The following is a 14,161-nucleotide window of genomic DNA, read 5'->3' as shown; positions in this document are numbered from 1 at the left end:
TGACTTATTTGACCCTTAAACGAAGCACCTATATGTATAAATATCCACAACTCCCCACAAGAAAAAACTTATAACACGATGACGACTAAGTGACTAACCAAAGTTCGTAAAACCAACAAATACATACTACAAACGTGAAATTGAAGCTTTTAAGCGTCAATAAATTAAGTGTTAGCGGGTAAGGGCTTGAGGGGACACACCAAACCTTTACAATCCAGTGTAAAGTCGACATCAACGCGATTGGGTTTGGGCGAAACAATTTCACGTAAAAACCGAGGCGGAATCTCTCCACCGTTGGATCTCAATTCTCAAACCATCACTCCACCCGTCAACTACGAACCACCCTCACGCCTCATCATCATCTTTTTCACCTACTGTTTTCGCTCTTCTCCCTAAAATAAGAAAAAAAAAACTTTTTATGATTTTATCTCCTCTCCAAAATCTTCGCTTCTCCTACGCCACCCACTCCCGCTCTTCACCCGCTTCATACTGGTAAGCATTTCTGTTGTTTCTCACTTCCTAATGTTGCTTGTGTATGCATTAATTTGTTTGTTTTTAATCCTTGCTAAACCCTAGTTTAGATTGATAGCGAAATGAATCAATGTTTACATCTTTCGTTTTCGTATATTTAATTGAAATTTGACTGTGCTGTAATAATCGTCTGCTCGGTTTATGGCTGGGAATCTGAATGTGTGCGGTCTGGTTGGATTTTGTTTATTATTATTATTTTTTTGCTTCGTTTGTTGAATTTGGATAGTTTGCTGATGTCGCGGTTAGGTTTTGGGCATCTTGTTGATTTTTTGTTCTGCTCCTTATTTGAATCTAGGGTTTTGGAGATTCATTTCTGATGGAAAGTAACAAGAAGGTTGTAGATGAGTCTCTCTTAGTGGAGAGAAATGGTGCTGAGGATGAGGTTTCAGAACTGCCAGTAGAGGAGAACGCAACTGTTGAGTCAAAAGTTGATGAAGTGATGGCTAAGGGAATTGCAGCAGAGACGTCCAGTGTTGGTTTGGAGGATAGGGATACAATAGTGGATGAAGGCAGCAATGCTGAGAATGTTGAGGTTGGTGTTGGCTCTTTGCAGGACAAGGCGGAGTCAGATTCAATAGATGATGATGAAGAGTTTGAGGAGGCAGTTGAAGCTGTTGTTGAGGATGAGAAGTTTGAGGAGGCTGTTGAGCCTTCTCCTGAGGCTCAAAGTGCTGAAGATGAGACAGGAAGTGAGCTAGAGGTTTTGGGAAATAAGGACTCTGCAGTTCAGGATCAGAATAATTCAGATCAATTTGCGAGGGATGAAACTGTACAATTGGAGAAATTTGACAGTGTTGAGAGTGGTAAAGCAGAGGTGATGGAATTTCTTGATTTGGATGCAACTAGCAAAACTGATACTTCAATATATTTAGTTCAAGAGAACGAAAAATCTGATGTAGTTGCAGAGAAGCCTGAAAATGGAGTTTTGGATCATTTGAACCCAGAGGAAACTCTAACCTCTGATGCTGTTAAGACCTATGACAATGAAAATGATTCAATGACTGTTGATGATGGCAAACATGATGAGGTAGTTCATGAAAAGTTGGGAATGCGAGATGCCAATGAAGTGAAAGGAGGTCATGGCAATCCCCAGAAACCGGCTGAATCTTACAAAGACATTTTGCTTCAATCTGAAAAATCTATTGAGGTGAGGGAAACATCCGATACAACTTATACTGGATTTCAGGATGAGGTTGACATTCACAATTGCAACTCAGCTATCCCTGATACTGAATCGAAGGGTGAGAAGTGTACTGATCTGGATGAGAAGGATTCATTGCTTCTGGAATCGGTGGACTCTGATGGTGAGAATGAAGAGGGGAAGGATGCTCCTCCATGTGATACTTCAGTTAATGGACACCATGGAGAAATACTCTTCAATGAGGGAATGAAGGAAAAGCAATCACTGGTGCCTAAATCATTGAATTCAAGTGAAAATGATGAAGAGCAGAAGGATGTCCAGAGCAATGATGATGGCGATCCAGACCGCCAAAGAGTAAGCTCCAAATTATCTATAGAATCAAAAGAAAACGAATTACCTGATCCAGCTACCAACCACCATGGAGACAGTTCAGTGGGAAATAGAGCAGCCACTCTTGAAGTTGTTAGCTCTCATCCATCCAAAGATTCCATGGAGTTGCCGGTGCTTAGCTCCTTTAATCAGGATAACAAGAATGGAGAGCAGAAGGGTGTCCAGAGTAATGATACAGTTCTGGACCACCAAGGAGGAAGCTTTAAGTTACCTCCAGAATCTAAAGAAAATGAAATACCTGAACCAGCTATTAAGCACAATGGAGACAGCTCAGTGGGTTATAAAGCAGTTGCTCCTGAAGCCAATTGTTCTCATCCATCCAAAGATTCCATTGATGTTGAGACCTGTGCTAGTTCCTCTGACTTGGCTGTAGAAATTTCAAAACATCCTCAACCTCAATTCGTGAAATCTACCCTTGAGATCCCCAAAGCTGTGGCTAAGGAGCCTGTTGACGTTAAACAAGTAATATATATGGAAGCAAATCAAACTATTCCTTTGAATGGAGAAGAGGAAACCAAATCTGTGACAGATTCATCTTCCTTTGCTGTATCTGCAAGAGAAGATGAAATGAAATCTGCAACAGATTCATCTGCCCCTACTGCATCTGCAAGAGAAGAGGAAACTAAATCTGCAACGGATTCATCTTCCTCTGCTGCATCTGCAAGAGAAGAGGAAACTAAATCTGCAACAGATTCATCTTCCTCTGCTGCATCTGCAAGAGAAGAGGAAACTAAATCTGCAACAGATTCATCTTCCTCTGCTGCATCTGCAAGAGAAGAGGAAACTAAATCTGCAACAGATTCATCTTCCTCTGCTGCATCTGCAAGAGAAGAGGAAACTAAATCTGCAATAGATTCTTCTTCCTCTGCTGCACCTGTGACACGTACTGCAACACCTACTCGTCCAGCTGGCCTTGGGCGTGCTGCCCCACTGCTGGAACCTGCAACTCGGGTGGTGCAGCCACCTCGATTGAATGGAGCAGTATCACAGGTGCAAAACCAACTTGTTGAAGAATCCACAAATGCTGAGGGTGAGGAAAATGACGAGACACGTGAGAAGCTCCAAATGATACGAGTTAGATTTTTGCGCCTTGCTCATCGGCTTGGGCAGACTCCACATAATGGTGTTGTTGCTCAGGTCTTGTACAGACTAGGATTAGCTGAACAGCTGAGAGGGAGAAATGGAGGAGGTCGTGTTGCTGCTTTTAGCTTTGATCGTGCTAGTGCTATGGCAGAGCAACTTGAGGCTGCTGGACAGGAACCTTTGGATTTCTCTTGCACAATTATGGTTCTTGGGAAGACAGGGGTTGGTAAAAGTGCAACCATAAATTCCATATTTGATGAAGGTAAAATTGACACTGATGCTTTCCAAATTGGAACAAAGAAGGTTCAGGATGTTGTTGGAACTGTGCAGGGGATCAGGGTCCGGGTAATTGACACGCCAGGACTTTTATCTTCATGGTCAGATCAGCGCCAAAATGAGAAGATACTCCATTCTGTCAAAAACTTTATCAAGAAAACACCTCCAGATATTGTTCTGTATCTTGATAGGTTGGATATGCAGAGCAGAGATTATGGTGACATGCCATTATTACGGACAATAACAAATGTATTTGGATCGTCAATATGGTTTAATGCTATTGTTGTTTTGACACATGCTGCGTCTGCTCCACCCGAAGACACGAATGGTACTGCCACAAGCTATGATGTTTTTGTAACTCAGCGTTCACTTGTTGTGCAGCAAGCTATTCGTCAAGCAGCTGGAGATATGCGCCTTATGAATCCTGTTTCTTTGGTGGAAAATCACTCAGCATGCAGGACTAATAGAGCTGGGCAAAGAGTATTGCCTAACGGTCAGGTTTGGAAACCTCACCTGTTGCTTCTGTCCTTTGCCTCAAAAATTTTGGCTGAAGCAAATAAACTTTTGAAGTTGCAAGATAGTCCTCCTGGAAGGGCTTTTGCCCATCAAGCACAATCACCTCCCTTACCCTTTCTTCTATCATCCTTTCTGCAACCAAGACCACAGGTTAAATTGCCAATGGAGCAATTTGGTGAGGATGATGAGGCTTTAGATGATGAATTGGATGAATCCTCAGATTCGGAAGATGAGTCAGAGTATGATCAACTGCCTCCATTTAAATGTTTGACCAAAGCCCAGCTAGCAAAGCTCACAAAAGAGCAAAGGAAGGCATATTATGATGAACTAGAATACAGGGAAAAGCTTTTTATGTTGAAGCAGTTGAAAGAGGAGAGAAGGCGGCGGAAGACATTGAAGCAAAGGCAAGCTGCTGCTAAAGATTTGCCTGCTAATTCTGAAGAAAGTACAGAAGAGGATATTAATGGTGCAGCTTCTGTTCCTGTGCCCATTCCAGACATGGCCTTACCTGCTTCATTTGATTCTGATAACCCAACTCATAGATATCGTCGTCTGGATTCTTCTAATCAGTGGTTTGTGAGGCCTGTCCTAGATTCACATGGTTGGGACCATGATGTTGGTTATGAGGGCATAAATGTGGAAAGATTGTTTGTGGTCAAAGAGAAGCTCCCTATATCTTTCTCTGGTTCATTATCAAAGGATAAAAAGGACAGCAGCCTACAAATGGAAATAGCAAGTTCAGTGAATCATGGTGATGGGAAAGCAACCTCTTTAGGCTTTGATATGCAGTCACTAGGTAAGGATATTGCTTATACCCTTCGCAGTGAGACAAAGTTTCTTAATTTCAGAAAAAATAAGGCAACTGCTGGTCTTTCGGCTACTCTCCTGGGTGATGCCATAACTGGGGGGTTTAAAGTTGAAGACAAATTTATTGTTAGCAAACGCGGCCAGGTTGTCATTTCAGGTGGTGCCATGTTTGGTCGTGGGGATGTTGCTTATGCTGGTAGCTTGGAAGCCACATTGAGAGATAAAGATCATCCCCTTGGCCGTTTTCTGTCTACTCTTGGACTCTCTTTCATGGATTGGCATGGAGATATTTCTTTTGGATGCAATTCTCAGACGCAAATACCTGTTGGGCGACACACAAACTTGATTGCCCGTGTTAACATTAATGATAAGGGTTCTGGACAAGTCAGTCTTCGCCTGGCCAGCTCTGAACAGCTTCAGATAGCCTTAATTTGCCTGGTTCCTGTTGCCAGAAAGATACTAGGTTATTGTCAGCAAGTTCAATACACTTAATGTGATGAAATCAGGTCATACAAGATTGAGCAGTATAGTCATTAAGTGTGACTTCTGCATTGTTCTTTAGTTCATGCTTATCATTAAAAGTGAGTATCTCTACAATGCTGTTTTCTTTTATGGCTTGCTTTGAATTTTTTAATATTTTTGACTTCTTTTCTTACAGTTAGACTTGTGTCATTATGTGGTGGAAGTAATGATGTTCTTTTTCGACAGTGTGTGAAAGCCTTTTCTACCTTCAACACCGGAATACAATTTTCTATATGCATTTGGCTTTTGGTCTTCCTAGAGATTAGTTTCTTCCTGAAGAAAATTTTTCCTACCTCAGTCTATTGATGCTTATGCTTCTAACTCAATATTTATGAAAGTATTAAACCAATCGCAAGTATATGTGAAGCTAATTAGTTAGGTAACATGATGGATAGCTACTGTTAGAGCTTTTTTTTTTTTTTTTTTTTTTTTTTTTTGGGGGGGGGAGGGGGGGTGCGGTGTGCATTTGTTGCTGATTTAACTGTGTTGGTTATTGTATTCTTTATTTGTTACTGGGTGATGGTAATGAACTAGTCACATGTTACTTTGGTGATGGTAAATGAAAGTGATGTGTCTTGTTAGTGGTTGTGATGGCTAATAAACTAGCCCCCTGCCTGCTTTACTGTTTTGTGAATCTATATTTGGTGAAGTTTCTGTTTGGTGTCATGTGATCCTTTGTTAATGGGAAGGCTTTGTGTGCAGACTCACTCAATATTGTGTTGGAGAAAGTTCGGATGTGGAGAGCCATTGTCAGAGTCTTGTTCAGCTTTCTGAAGGATCACCTGTGTCTGGAAAACGTTTTGTTCTATTCTATCTTAAGAAGAGATGTAATAGAATAGTTTATTTTCACGCATTTAGAATATCCGGTTTTGTCACTTTCCATAGCCCTTTTTCTGAGCCTTGTATCTAGACTTGATGCTGGAACATTATTGAAATAATGTAATTTCAAGTCTTTTTCCTTTGGGTTTCTAGAATGTAAATTGAGATCTATTTTATTAGAGTAATTGTACAGGGTGTGTTGGCGCGGAAAATTTTACCAGATGCATCTCTGATGTTGGGCATTCACAATGAGTGCTTGTACAGGGTGTGTTGGCGCGGAAAATTTTACCAGATGCATCTCTGATGTTGGGCATTCACAATGAGTGCTTGTATTTGTGGGGTCAACTCACTTAGATATCAATATTAATTATTTAATATTGAGCTAATTTTATTTTTGGTTCTAAATTTATAGGTGTTGATTTGTATTTAGTCATTTTTTTTGAAACATTTCTTGTTAGTTATACTATTAGTGGCATGATCATTTATGGTTCTCATTCAGCAAACATGTTTAAATAATATTAAATACGAGGGCTCATGTTCTCACTTGAAAGTTTTTATATATCATATATATAGATTTAGGTTTAAATGAGAATCTCGGTTAAATATGAATTTTTTTTTATCATATTTCGTTATATGCAGTATGTGTGTTATTATCCATTTTTGTGGATGTTATAAATGCTAAATATTTTACTGTGTGCATGTAAATTTATGATGCATTAAAGGACAATGGAATACACAATATTCTTCATAGGAATGCACTATCAAAGTATTATGAATCAACGCCATGAGTACATGACCAAATGAATAATCAAATAAGAAGTTTTTTATGCATAACATAATAAGAAGTTATTTATGCATAACATTTAATATTAGAATGTACGATAAAAGTAATATGAATGTATAGGACATATCAAAAGGTTCAGTAGACCCACTGGTCTAATGACATTAATCAACGGGAGTATTGAATATGTCAACGAGTTCAATAGACCCGTTGAACATAATCGTTAGTTAAATGGTATTTATACAAACGGGACTATTGAACCCATTAACGGGTCCAAAGACCTGTTGAATAGACTCGGTGGTTTAATGGTACTACTCAACATGTCTATTGAACCCTCTCATGCACGGTATAAAATTTAAGCATCTTTATTAAATTATAGTTATATTAAAACGTCACCAACATACCATTAGCATATATTATAAAGCATTGTGTTATTAGATACCACACGAGATTTTAAAATTTTACATTTAAATAATTATATACATGCACACATATTTTTATAACAAACTTTTAAAAATTAGTAAATTAAACTATACAGATCAATGCAATGGAAAACAATTGCAATAATATACATTTTAAACCTACTTCTCACGTCATATATACTCACGCCAAAGTAAAAGAAAAAAAACTAAAGCTTGGCTATTCTAGAATGGTCCGACATAAACCGCCTCATTCCTCATTGTCTGCCTCTCTCTACAACATTCCGGCCACCGCAAAGCACCTACTTCTCTCTAGAATCTCGCTCAATCCCCGCATTTAATCTCTACTTCTTGCGTAGAAGTGTAGCAATCTGTACCTAAATGCTTGATTTTGTCCATAATCAAGCAAGTATTCTACGATCTTTATTGTTTTTCAACTAACATTGTTCCTTCCTCAGGTTTCTAGTTCGCCCGCGGTTAAGTTCCGGCGAGATCTTACGGAGGCTAATACAGGTTGAATCGTAGACGATGGTACCTTCTTGAGGTTTATTCTAATATTTTTCCACATCTAGAGTTCATCTATTTCTCTGGAAAGCTCAAGGTTGTAGATCTCCGAGTTTTTTCACATCTAAAGTTCATAGATCATTCAATATTCATGAATTTTAGTATGAATCTGCTCAATCAACGAACATGCAGAGTGTCATATGTGGTCTTTTCTATCCCAATTCTGTAAAAACCCTAGTGTATACGCTCTGGTCGTCTGAGCATCTTCAGTCAGATATTCAACAAAATTCATATGTAGAATAGTAGATACGCATATGGTAGAGATCAATTTTTTTTTTTTTTTTTCGATTTTGTTTGACGAATATAAAATTTTAGCTGCATGTTGATAGATCTTATATCTAAGTGGCTTTAGACAGTAATCGCAACAAAAAAGAGGTTCAATAGCAAGAGTTGAAGAAAAACAGTGAATTACATGATGTTGAAATGAAGAAAATTTCAGATATGGGTTAAGAGAATTGGCTAAAGTATACACCGTAAGTATCTATATTTCAATTTGTTGAAATAATTATTTTTTTAAATACATGAATCTGATATATTATATTTCGAATTTAGAGTTCTAAAAAAAAGTATTTTCGAATTTTCTAACTGATATATTATACGGAGTATCTCGAATTTACATGCTACGAATTTAGTGTTCTAAAAATATAAAATTGAAGAGACAGCAGATTTTGATGATATATATTGTTCCTCCCTCATTTTTTTTGTTTGTTTTTTGAGAATGTCGAATTTTTTTATTGAACCTTTTTTTTTATATATTTTTTTAATATATATATATATATATATATATATATATATATATATATATATATATATATATATATATATATGTTTTATCTATGGATATGTTTATAATCTATACTAATTTCTGGAATATAAATTTCCCAAAAAAAATTTATAAAAAATATATATCTATATATTTATATTTTTTTTTTTGAAAGTAAATGCTGCTTTTATTAATCAATCAAAGTCGAAATAAACACAGGAGGATCATCCTCCCATGCCATAGAGTCTGCCTGTGAATAGGCTACAAAAGTTAATGAATGAGCTAAAAAATTAGACGTACGAGGAATATAAACAATAGAGCACGAAGTAAAAGAACTAAGCAAGTCCCGACAAGCTGAAATAGCTACACCATCATATGAGCGAAACTCCGTCGCTGAAGTAGTTAGGGCGTGACAAAGACTTGAGCAATCCGTCCAAAGTGCAACCTCCGTAATACCCCAATCAATGAGCCAAGATAGGGCCTCTTTGCATGCGAGCGCTTCGCCATGAAAGGACCCTGGCATGTTGGCAAAGGGCCGTTCTTAGCTGCAACGAAACCACCGTCCACACGTTGCAAAATGAGGCCAAAAACACCCATCCCGGATGCGGCCACATAACTCGCATCAAATGAGTAGTGCAGGCCTTCAACATTAATCCCTGCAGCGCCCGTAGGTGCCGCGTGACGCTGCTGTCCAGTTGCTGTCTCCGTACCGTGCTGCCATGCCGCACGCCAAGCATCAACCGAAGCCACGGCCATCGCATGAACGCGACGAGGGGCACCAACCTATACTCCCACACAGCCATGTTGCGTTGACTCCATATGTGGTACATGGTGGCCAACATAGAGGCGAGGTGATTATCATCAACTTTCTGGAACAAGGCCTCAAGCCACACACCAAAATCATCTCCCACCATACACTGCACCATCAATCCAGAAATATTCCATACATATTTAGAATAATCACATAACACAAGAGTATGTAAAATATTTTCTGAGCAAAGACACACAAAGGGCACATTATTGGGACCTCTACCCTCCTATTTATTAAGTTATCCATAGTGGGGAGCACACCACTCACAGCTCTCCACAAGAAAGTCTTCCACTTAGGGGGTACTTTTAGGTTCCAAATCCTATTCCATGACGAGAAGCCATTGGGATGCGTAGGAATGACCCCCATCAATTCACGGTAAGCACCCTTCACAGTGTATTCCCCCCTTAGGGTCCCCATACCAACACCACAAATCTTCATAGGCCGGACTTATAGGGATTTTTATAATCCGGGCAATATCATCTGGCAGAAATAGCTCATTAAGCAGAGGCATATCCCATGTTGAGGTTACCGGGTCTATTAACCCAGAAACTTTCACTTCACCCAAATGCTCAGGCTTATTAGATAAAATTTTAGGAGTGGAATCACCCATCAACCACGGATCTCCCCACACGAGAGTATCATCTCCATTCCCTATCCTGCGTCTAATATTACGACGAATTAGACTATGAGAAGCCATAACACTTCTCCAACAAAAACTTGGGTTATTTCCAACTGTGGCATTTAGAAACCAGTCTTCGGATAATACTTGGCCTTATAAACTCTGGCAACCAAAGACTGAGGATTAGTAAGAAATCTCCACCTCTGCTTACCCAGCATAGCCAAATTAAATGCCCTCAAATCCTTGAATCCCAACCCACCGAACTTCTTTGGCTTACTCAACTTATCCCATGCCATCCAATGTATTCCCCACCATCCCTCCCATTCTGCCACCAAAATCTGTTCATAACACGTTCCAGGTCTGTACATAAGGTGTCAGGCAATAAAAAAACACTCATAGTAAACGTAGGCATGGCCTGCGCCACAAATTTTAACAGAATTTCCTTCCCTGCCTAAGACAAAAGTTTCTTATTCCAGGAGCCAATTCTCTGCCTAACCTTATCACCAATATATGCAAATACAGCACGTTTATTTCTCCCCACAAAGGCCGGCAAGCCCAGATACTTGCCAAAATTGGCTGCCTGCTGCACGCCGAAGACCGCTGTCACAACATTTCTATTCGCAATTTGAGTATTTTTGCTAAAGCAAATATTTGACTTATGATAGTTGATAGTCTGGCCAGAAAGTTCCTCATACGATGTTAAACACCTTCTGATGACCCTGCTTCCGGGATATTAGCCTAAAGAATAGGAGGTTATCATCTGCAAAGAATAAATACGAGAGCGCAGGGGCCCCTCTTGCAACTCTTAAACCATGAAAATCCCCCTATCCTGAGCTTGCTGCAACAACAGAGATAACCCCTCTGCACAAATAATAAACAAATATGGGGACAAAGGGTCACCCTGGCGAAGACCCCTGGATGGGATTAACTGCCCCCTGGATGGGATTAACTGCCCCCCGGATGTCCCATTAATCATAATATTATACGACACGGTGGTAACACATTCCATAATTAAATTCACCCACCCCATCTCAAAGCCCAGAGCCACAAGCATCTTTCTCAGAAACGACCACTCCATTCTGTCATAGGCCTTCGCCATATCCAATTTCAGCGCTCCCCAACCAACCCTACCCAACTGCTTCCTATTCAAAAAATGTCTCACCTCTGCCGCAACTAATATGTTATCAGTGATAAGCCTCCCCGGAATAAAAGCACTTTGAGAAATAGATATTATATCACCCAACATAGGCTTCATACGATTAGCAATAACCTTGGCAATTATTTTATACACCACATTACTCAGGGCAATCGAGTGCAAATCAGCTACAAGTTCCGGAGTCTGTTTCTTAGGAATAAACACAATATTTGACTCATTTAGCCCATGCGGTAAAGACCCCGAATTTAAGCAATCTAGAACAAAATCAGTCACATCCATCCCCACAACATCCCAAAACTGTTGATAAAAACCCGGATTCATCGCATCAGGCCCCGGGGCTTTATCAGGGAACATGGCAAACAAAGCAGCCTTAACCTCCCCCGGGTCAAAGGGTCGGTTTAACCACTCATTATGGGACTGAGTTACACACGGAGTAACCGAAGCAAAGAAATCAGCCCCATCAACCACAGCCGGATTAGCAGTAAATATACCATTATAATAATTCATCACAACTGGTTTCAATGCATCACCATCTACCCACCTCCCCAAATCATATTTAAGACGCAAAATAGTATTCTTACGTTTTCGGGCAGAAGCATACATGTGATAGAAGCGTGTATTCGCATCCGCCCCTCGGAGCCAATGCTGCTTTGCACGCTGCCTCCAAAAAACATCCTCCTACTTCTCAAGTACAGACAGCTCAGCCTCCAGTTGGCGAAACTTGGCCAATGCCTGTGAAGTCCTTTGTCCCCTACAATTCAACTGCTGCTTCTTTAGGGTTGCAATACATTCCCCAAACTTATGGAAACGATCACCCCCCATCTTTGGAGCTTCATAGCACACCTATGCAAACGGGCCTGTAAATCCTCCACCCCATTACCCCAAGCCTCCTCCACCACCTCCCTACAACCACCATCCACCAACCAGGCCATTTCAAACCGAAAACACTGATTGCCTGCCCTGCCTCCTATGTCGGGCCGTATATCTAGAAAAAGTGTTGAATGGTCCGACCTTCTAGTCAATATATTATAGACCATTGCCCCTTCCACCAGTGCCCGCCAACCATCACTCGCCACCACTCTATCCAACTTCTCCTCCACCCAGGTCTCCGTCCCCTTGCCCTTCTCCCAAGTAAATTGATAACCGATCATAGGGATCTGGCCCAACCCACAATCCTCCAGCGCCTCACCAAACCCTCTCAAGAGAGGTTCCGGATGCCGGTAACGCCCCCGTTTCTCATACTGAAATAGTAAATCATTAAAATCACTCAAAACTACCCACGACAATGGTGAACGATTCTTTATGCTCCTGAGCAGATTCCACGAGTCAACACTTTTGTTCTGTTGTGGAAAACCATAAAAGCTCGTCATCCTCCAGGGCTCATATCCAGGCAGCGTGACACGTACATCAACATGATTCCGGGAGTAACTCAAGAGACTAATCGAGTTATTTGTTTTCCACGGTAAAGCCAATCCACCACTCAATCCCCTATTGTCCACATAGAACAAGCCATCAAACCCCAGACGCACCCGTAAACGTTCTGCATGATCCCTACCAACCTTTGCTTCCATTAAGAATATAAAATCAGGTTTCTTCCTGGACGCTATGTCCAATAATTCCCGAACTGTGCGTGAATCACCCAAGCCACGACAGTTCCAGCTCAAAGTACTCATAATGACGGGCGGGACTGGGAACCAGTACCCGCCATAAACATGTTTTTTGAAATATAGGCCATTGTCACATCCTCCCCACCCCTTGCCACACCTCCCTCACCATCCCGCCCCTCCTCCCTTCTCCTTTTCGGCCGAACCGAGACACCATCCACCATTACCCGGGGATCATCCGGGACTACAACCAACTCACCACCACCCCCCACTCGATCTACCACCTCCACCCTCTTCCCCCCAACCGGGATTAGCCACGAATGGCCAACTGGCCTTGGACCGCGCGGAAGACCCGCCTTCATCTCGGCCCCATAAGGATATTGATCAACCGACAAAGTCGAGTTCCGTGCTTGCAAACAGAACTTATACGAGTGGCCCAATAAACCACAGAAGAAACAAAACGTATGAAGCCTTTCATATTTGAAATTGACCCAACACTATGTTTTATCACGTTTTGCCAGTCTCATCCTACGCTGCAAAGGAATACCAACCGGGATACTCACCCGAATACGATAGAAAGCCTTCCACGGACGATCATCAAACCTCTCGTCCCCCTTCACAAACTTACCCAGAAAATTGCCTATCTGCTCAAGGATCACCCCAGATGTATAACCCATAGGGAGGTTATAAACCTGGACCCACATATCCACACTGTCAAGCACCACATCCACTGGCAAGACCCCTTCCGTGACCGGCCTACAAACCAATGTATGGTTGTCAAAAGACCAGGGCCCCTCGTCAACCACCCGCTGCAAATCCGTCTGGTGATAAAATACGAACATAAAGATATTAGGTTGCAATTCGGATACCTGAACCCCACACACAGGCTGCCATGCAGAGGCCAAGACCTGCTGCATAAACTCCAGCTTCACCAACCGCCTCGTCAGAAAACGCCCGACTAATACCCATGTCTGTCGGCCCCCCACCTCCTCAGCCGACTGCTCCTCACCGGCCGGAACTAAGAGGTCATCATCCTGCAGATCAATTCCGGCGTACCCCTCCACCAACTCCTCCACGTCGTCTATCCTACCGCGCTGATCCATCGAAGCAGCAGCGAGAAGATTCGATCGACAAACACTGCAACACACCATACTGGTCGAAAAACTCTGCTATGCACCGCACAGATCCAATAAAACGAACGCAAGAAACGAGACCCTTTGTCTTCTTTCAACAATTCGAAGCGCAAGAAATCATGAAACCCTAGGCAGAAACCCTAGAAAGAATGAGAAAAAACTCCAGAAAAAACCTAGAGAGAAATTACTTTACATTTTTATCTAATATAGTATAATCATAAGGGAC

General features: G+C 41.3%; 2 protein-coding genes across 4 annotated transcripts; one reads left to right on the top strand and one right to left on the bottom strand.

Annotated features, from left to right (window-relative positions):
• The first annotated feature begins 216 nt into the window (after positions 1–216).
• Positions 217–6,297, top strand: LOC109189864 (translocase of chloroplast 120, chloroplastic-like). 3 transcript variants are annotated; one of them, XM_019340490.1, is made up of 4 exons: positions 220–492; positions 827–2,861; positions 2,916–5,325; positions 5,969–6,297. In XM_019340490.1, the coding sequence occupies exons 2-3, from the start codon at positions 848–850 to the stop codon at positions 5,234–5,236; spliced, it is 4,335 nt and encodes a 1,444-aa protein (XP_019196035.1). In that variant the 5' UTR covers positions 220–492; positions 827–847; the 3' UTR covers positions 5,237–5,325; positions 5,969–6,297. The 3 variants fall into 3 exon arrangements, with proteins under 3 accessions (XP_019196033.1, XP_019196035.1, XP_019196032.1); XM_019340488.1 differs by having other exon boundaries at positions 217–492; positions 827–5,325; positions 5,956–6,297; XM_019340487.1 differs by having other exon boundaries at positions 827–5,325.
• Positions 6,298–9,014: 2,717 nt separating this feature from the next.
• LOC109189860 lies at positions 9,015–12,871 on the bottom strand. Its single transcript, XM_019340484.1, has 7 exons — positions 11,987–12,871; positions 10,854–11,876; positions 10,539–10,715; positions 10,190–10,380; positions 9,953–10,085; positions 9,479–9,529; positions 9,015–9,395 (listed from the first exon to the last, which is right to left on the bottom strand). Exons 1-7 carry the CDS (start codon positions 12,869–12,871, stop codon positions 9,015–9,017), a joined length of 2,841 nt encoding a protein of 946 aa, XP_019196029.1.
• Positions 12,872–14,161: the final 1,290 nt, after the last annotated feature.

This window comes from Ipomoea nil, unplaced genomic scaffold (assembly GCF_001879475.1).
Source record: "Ipomoea nil cultivar Tokyo-kokei standard unplaced genomic scaffold, Asagao_1.1 scaffold1566, whole genome shotgun sequence".
Classification (NCBI taxonomy): domain Eukaryota; kingdom Viridiplantae; phylum Streptophyta; class Magnoliopsida; order Solanales; family Convolvulaceae; genus Ipomoea; species Ipomoea nil.
This window is presented reverse-complemented; position numbering and strand designations above follow the sequence as displayed.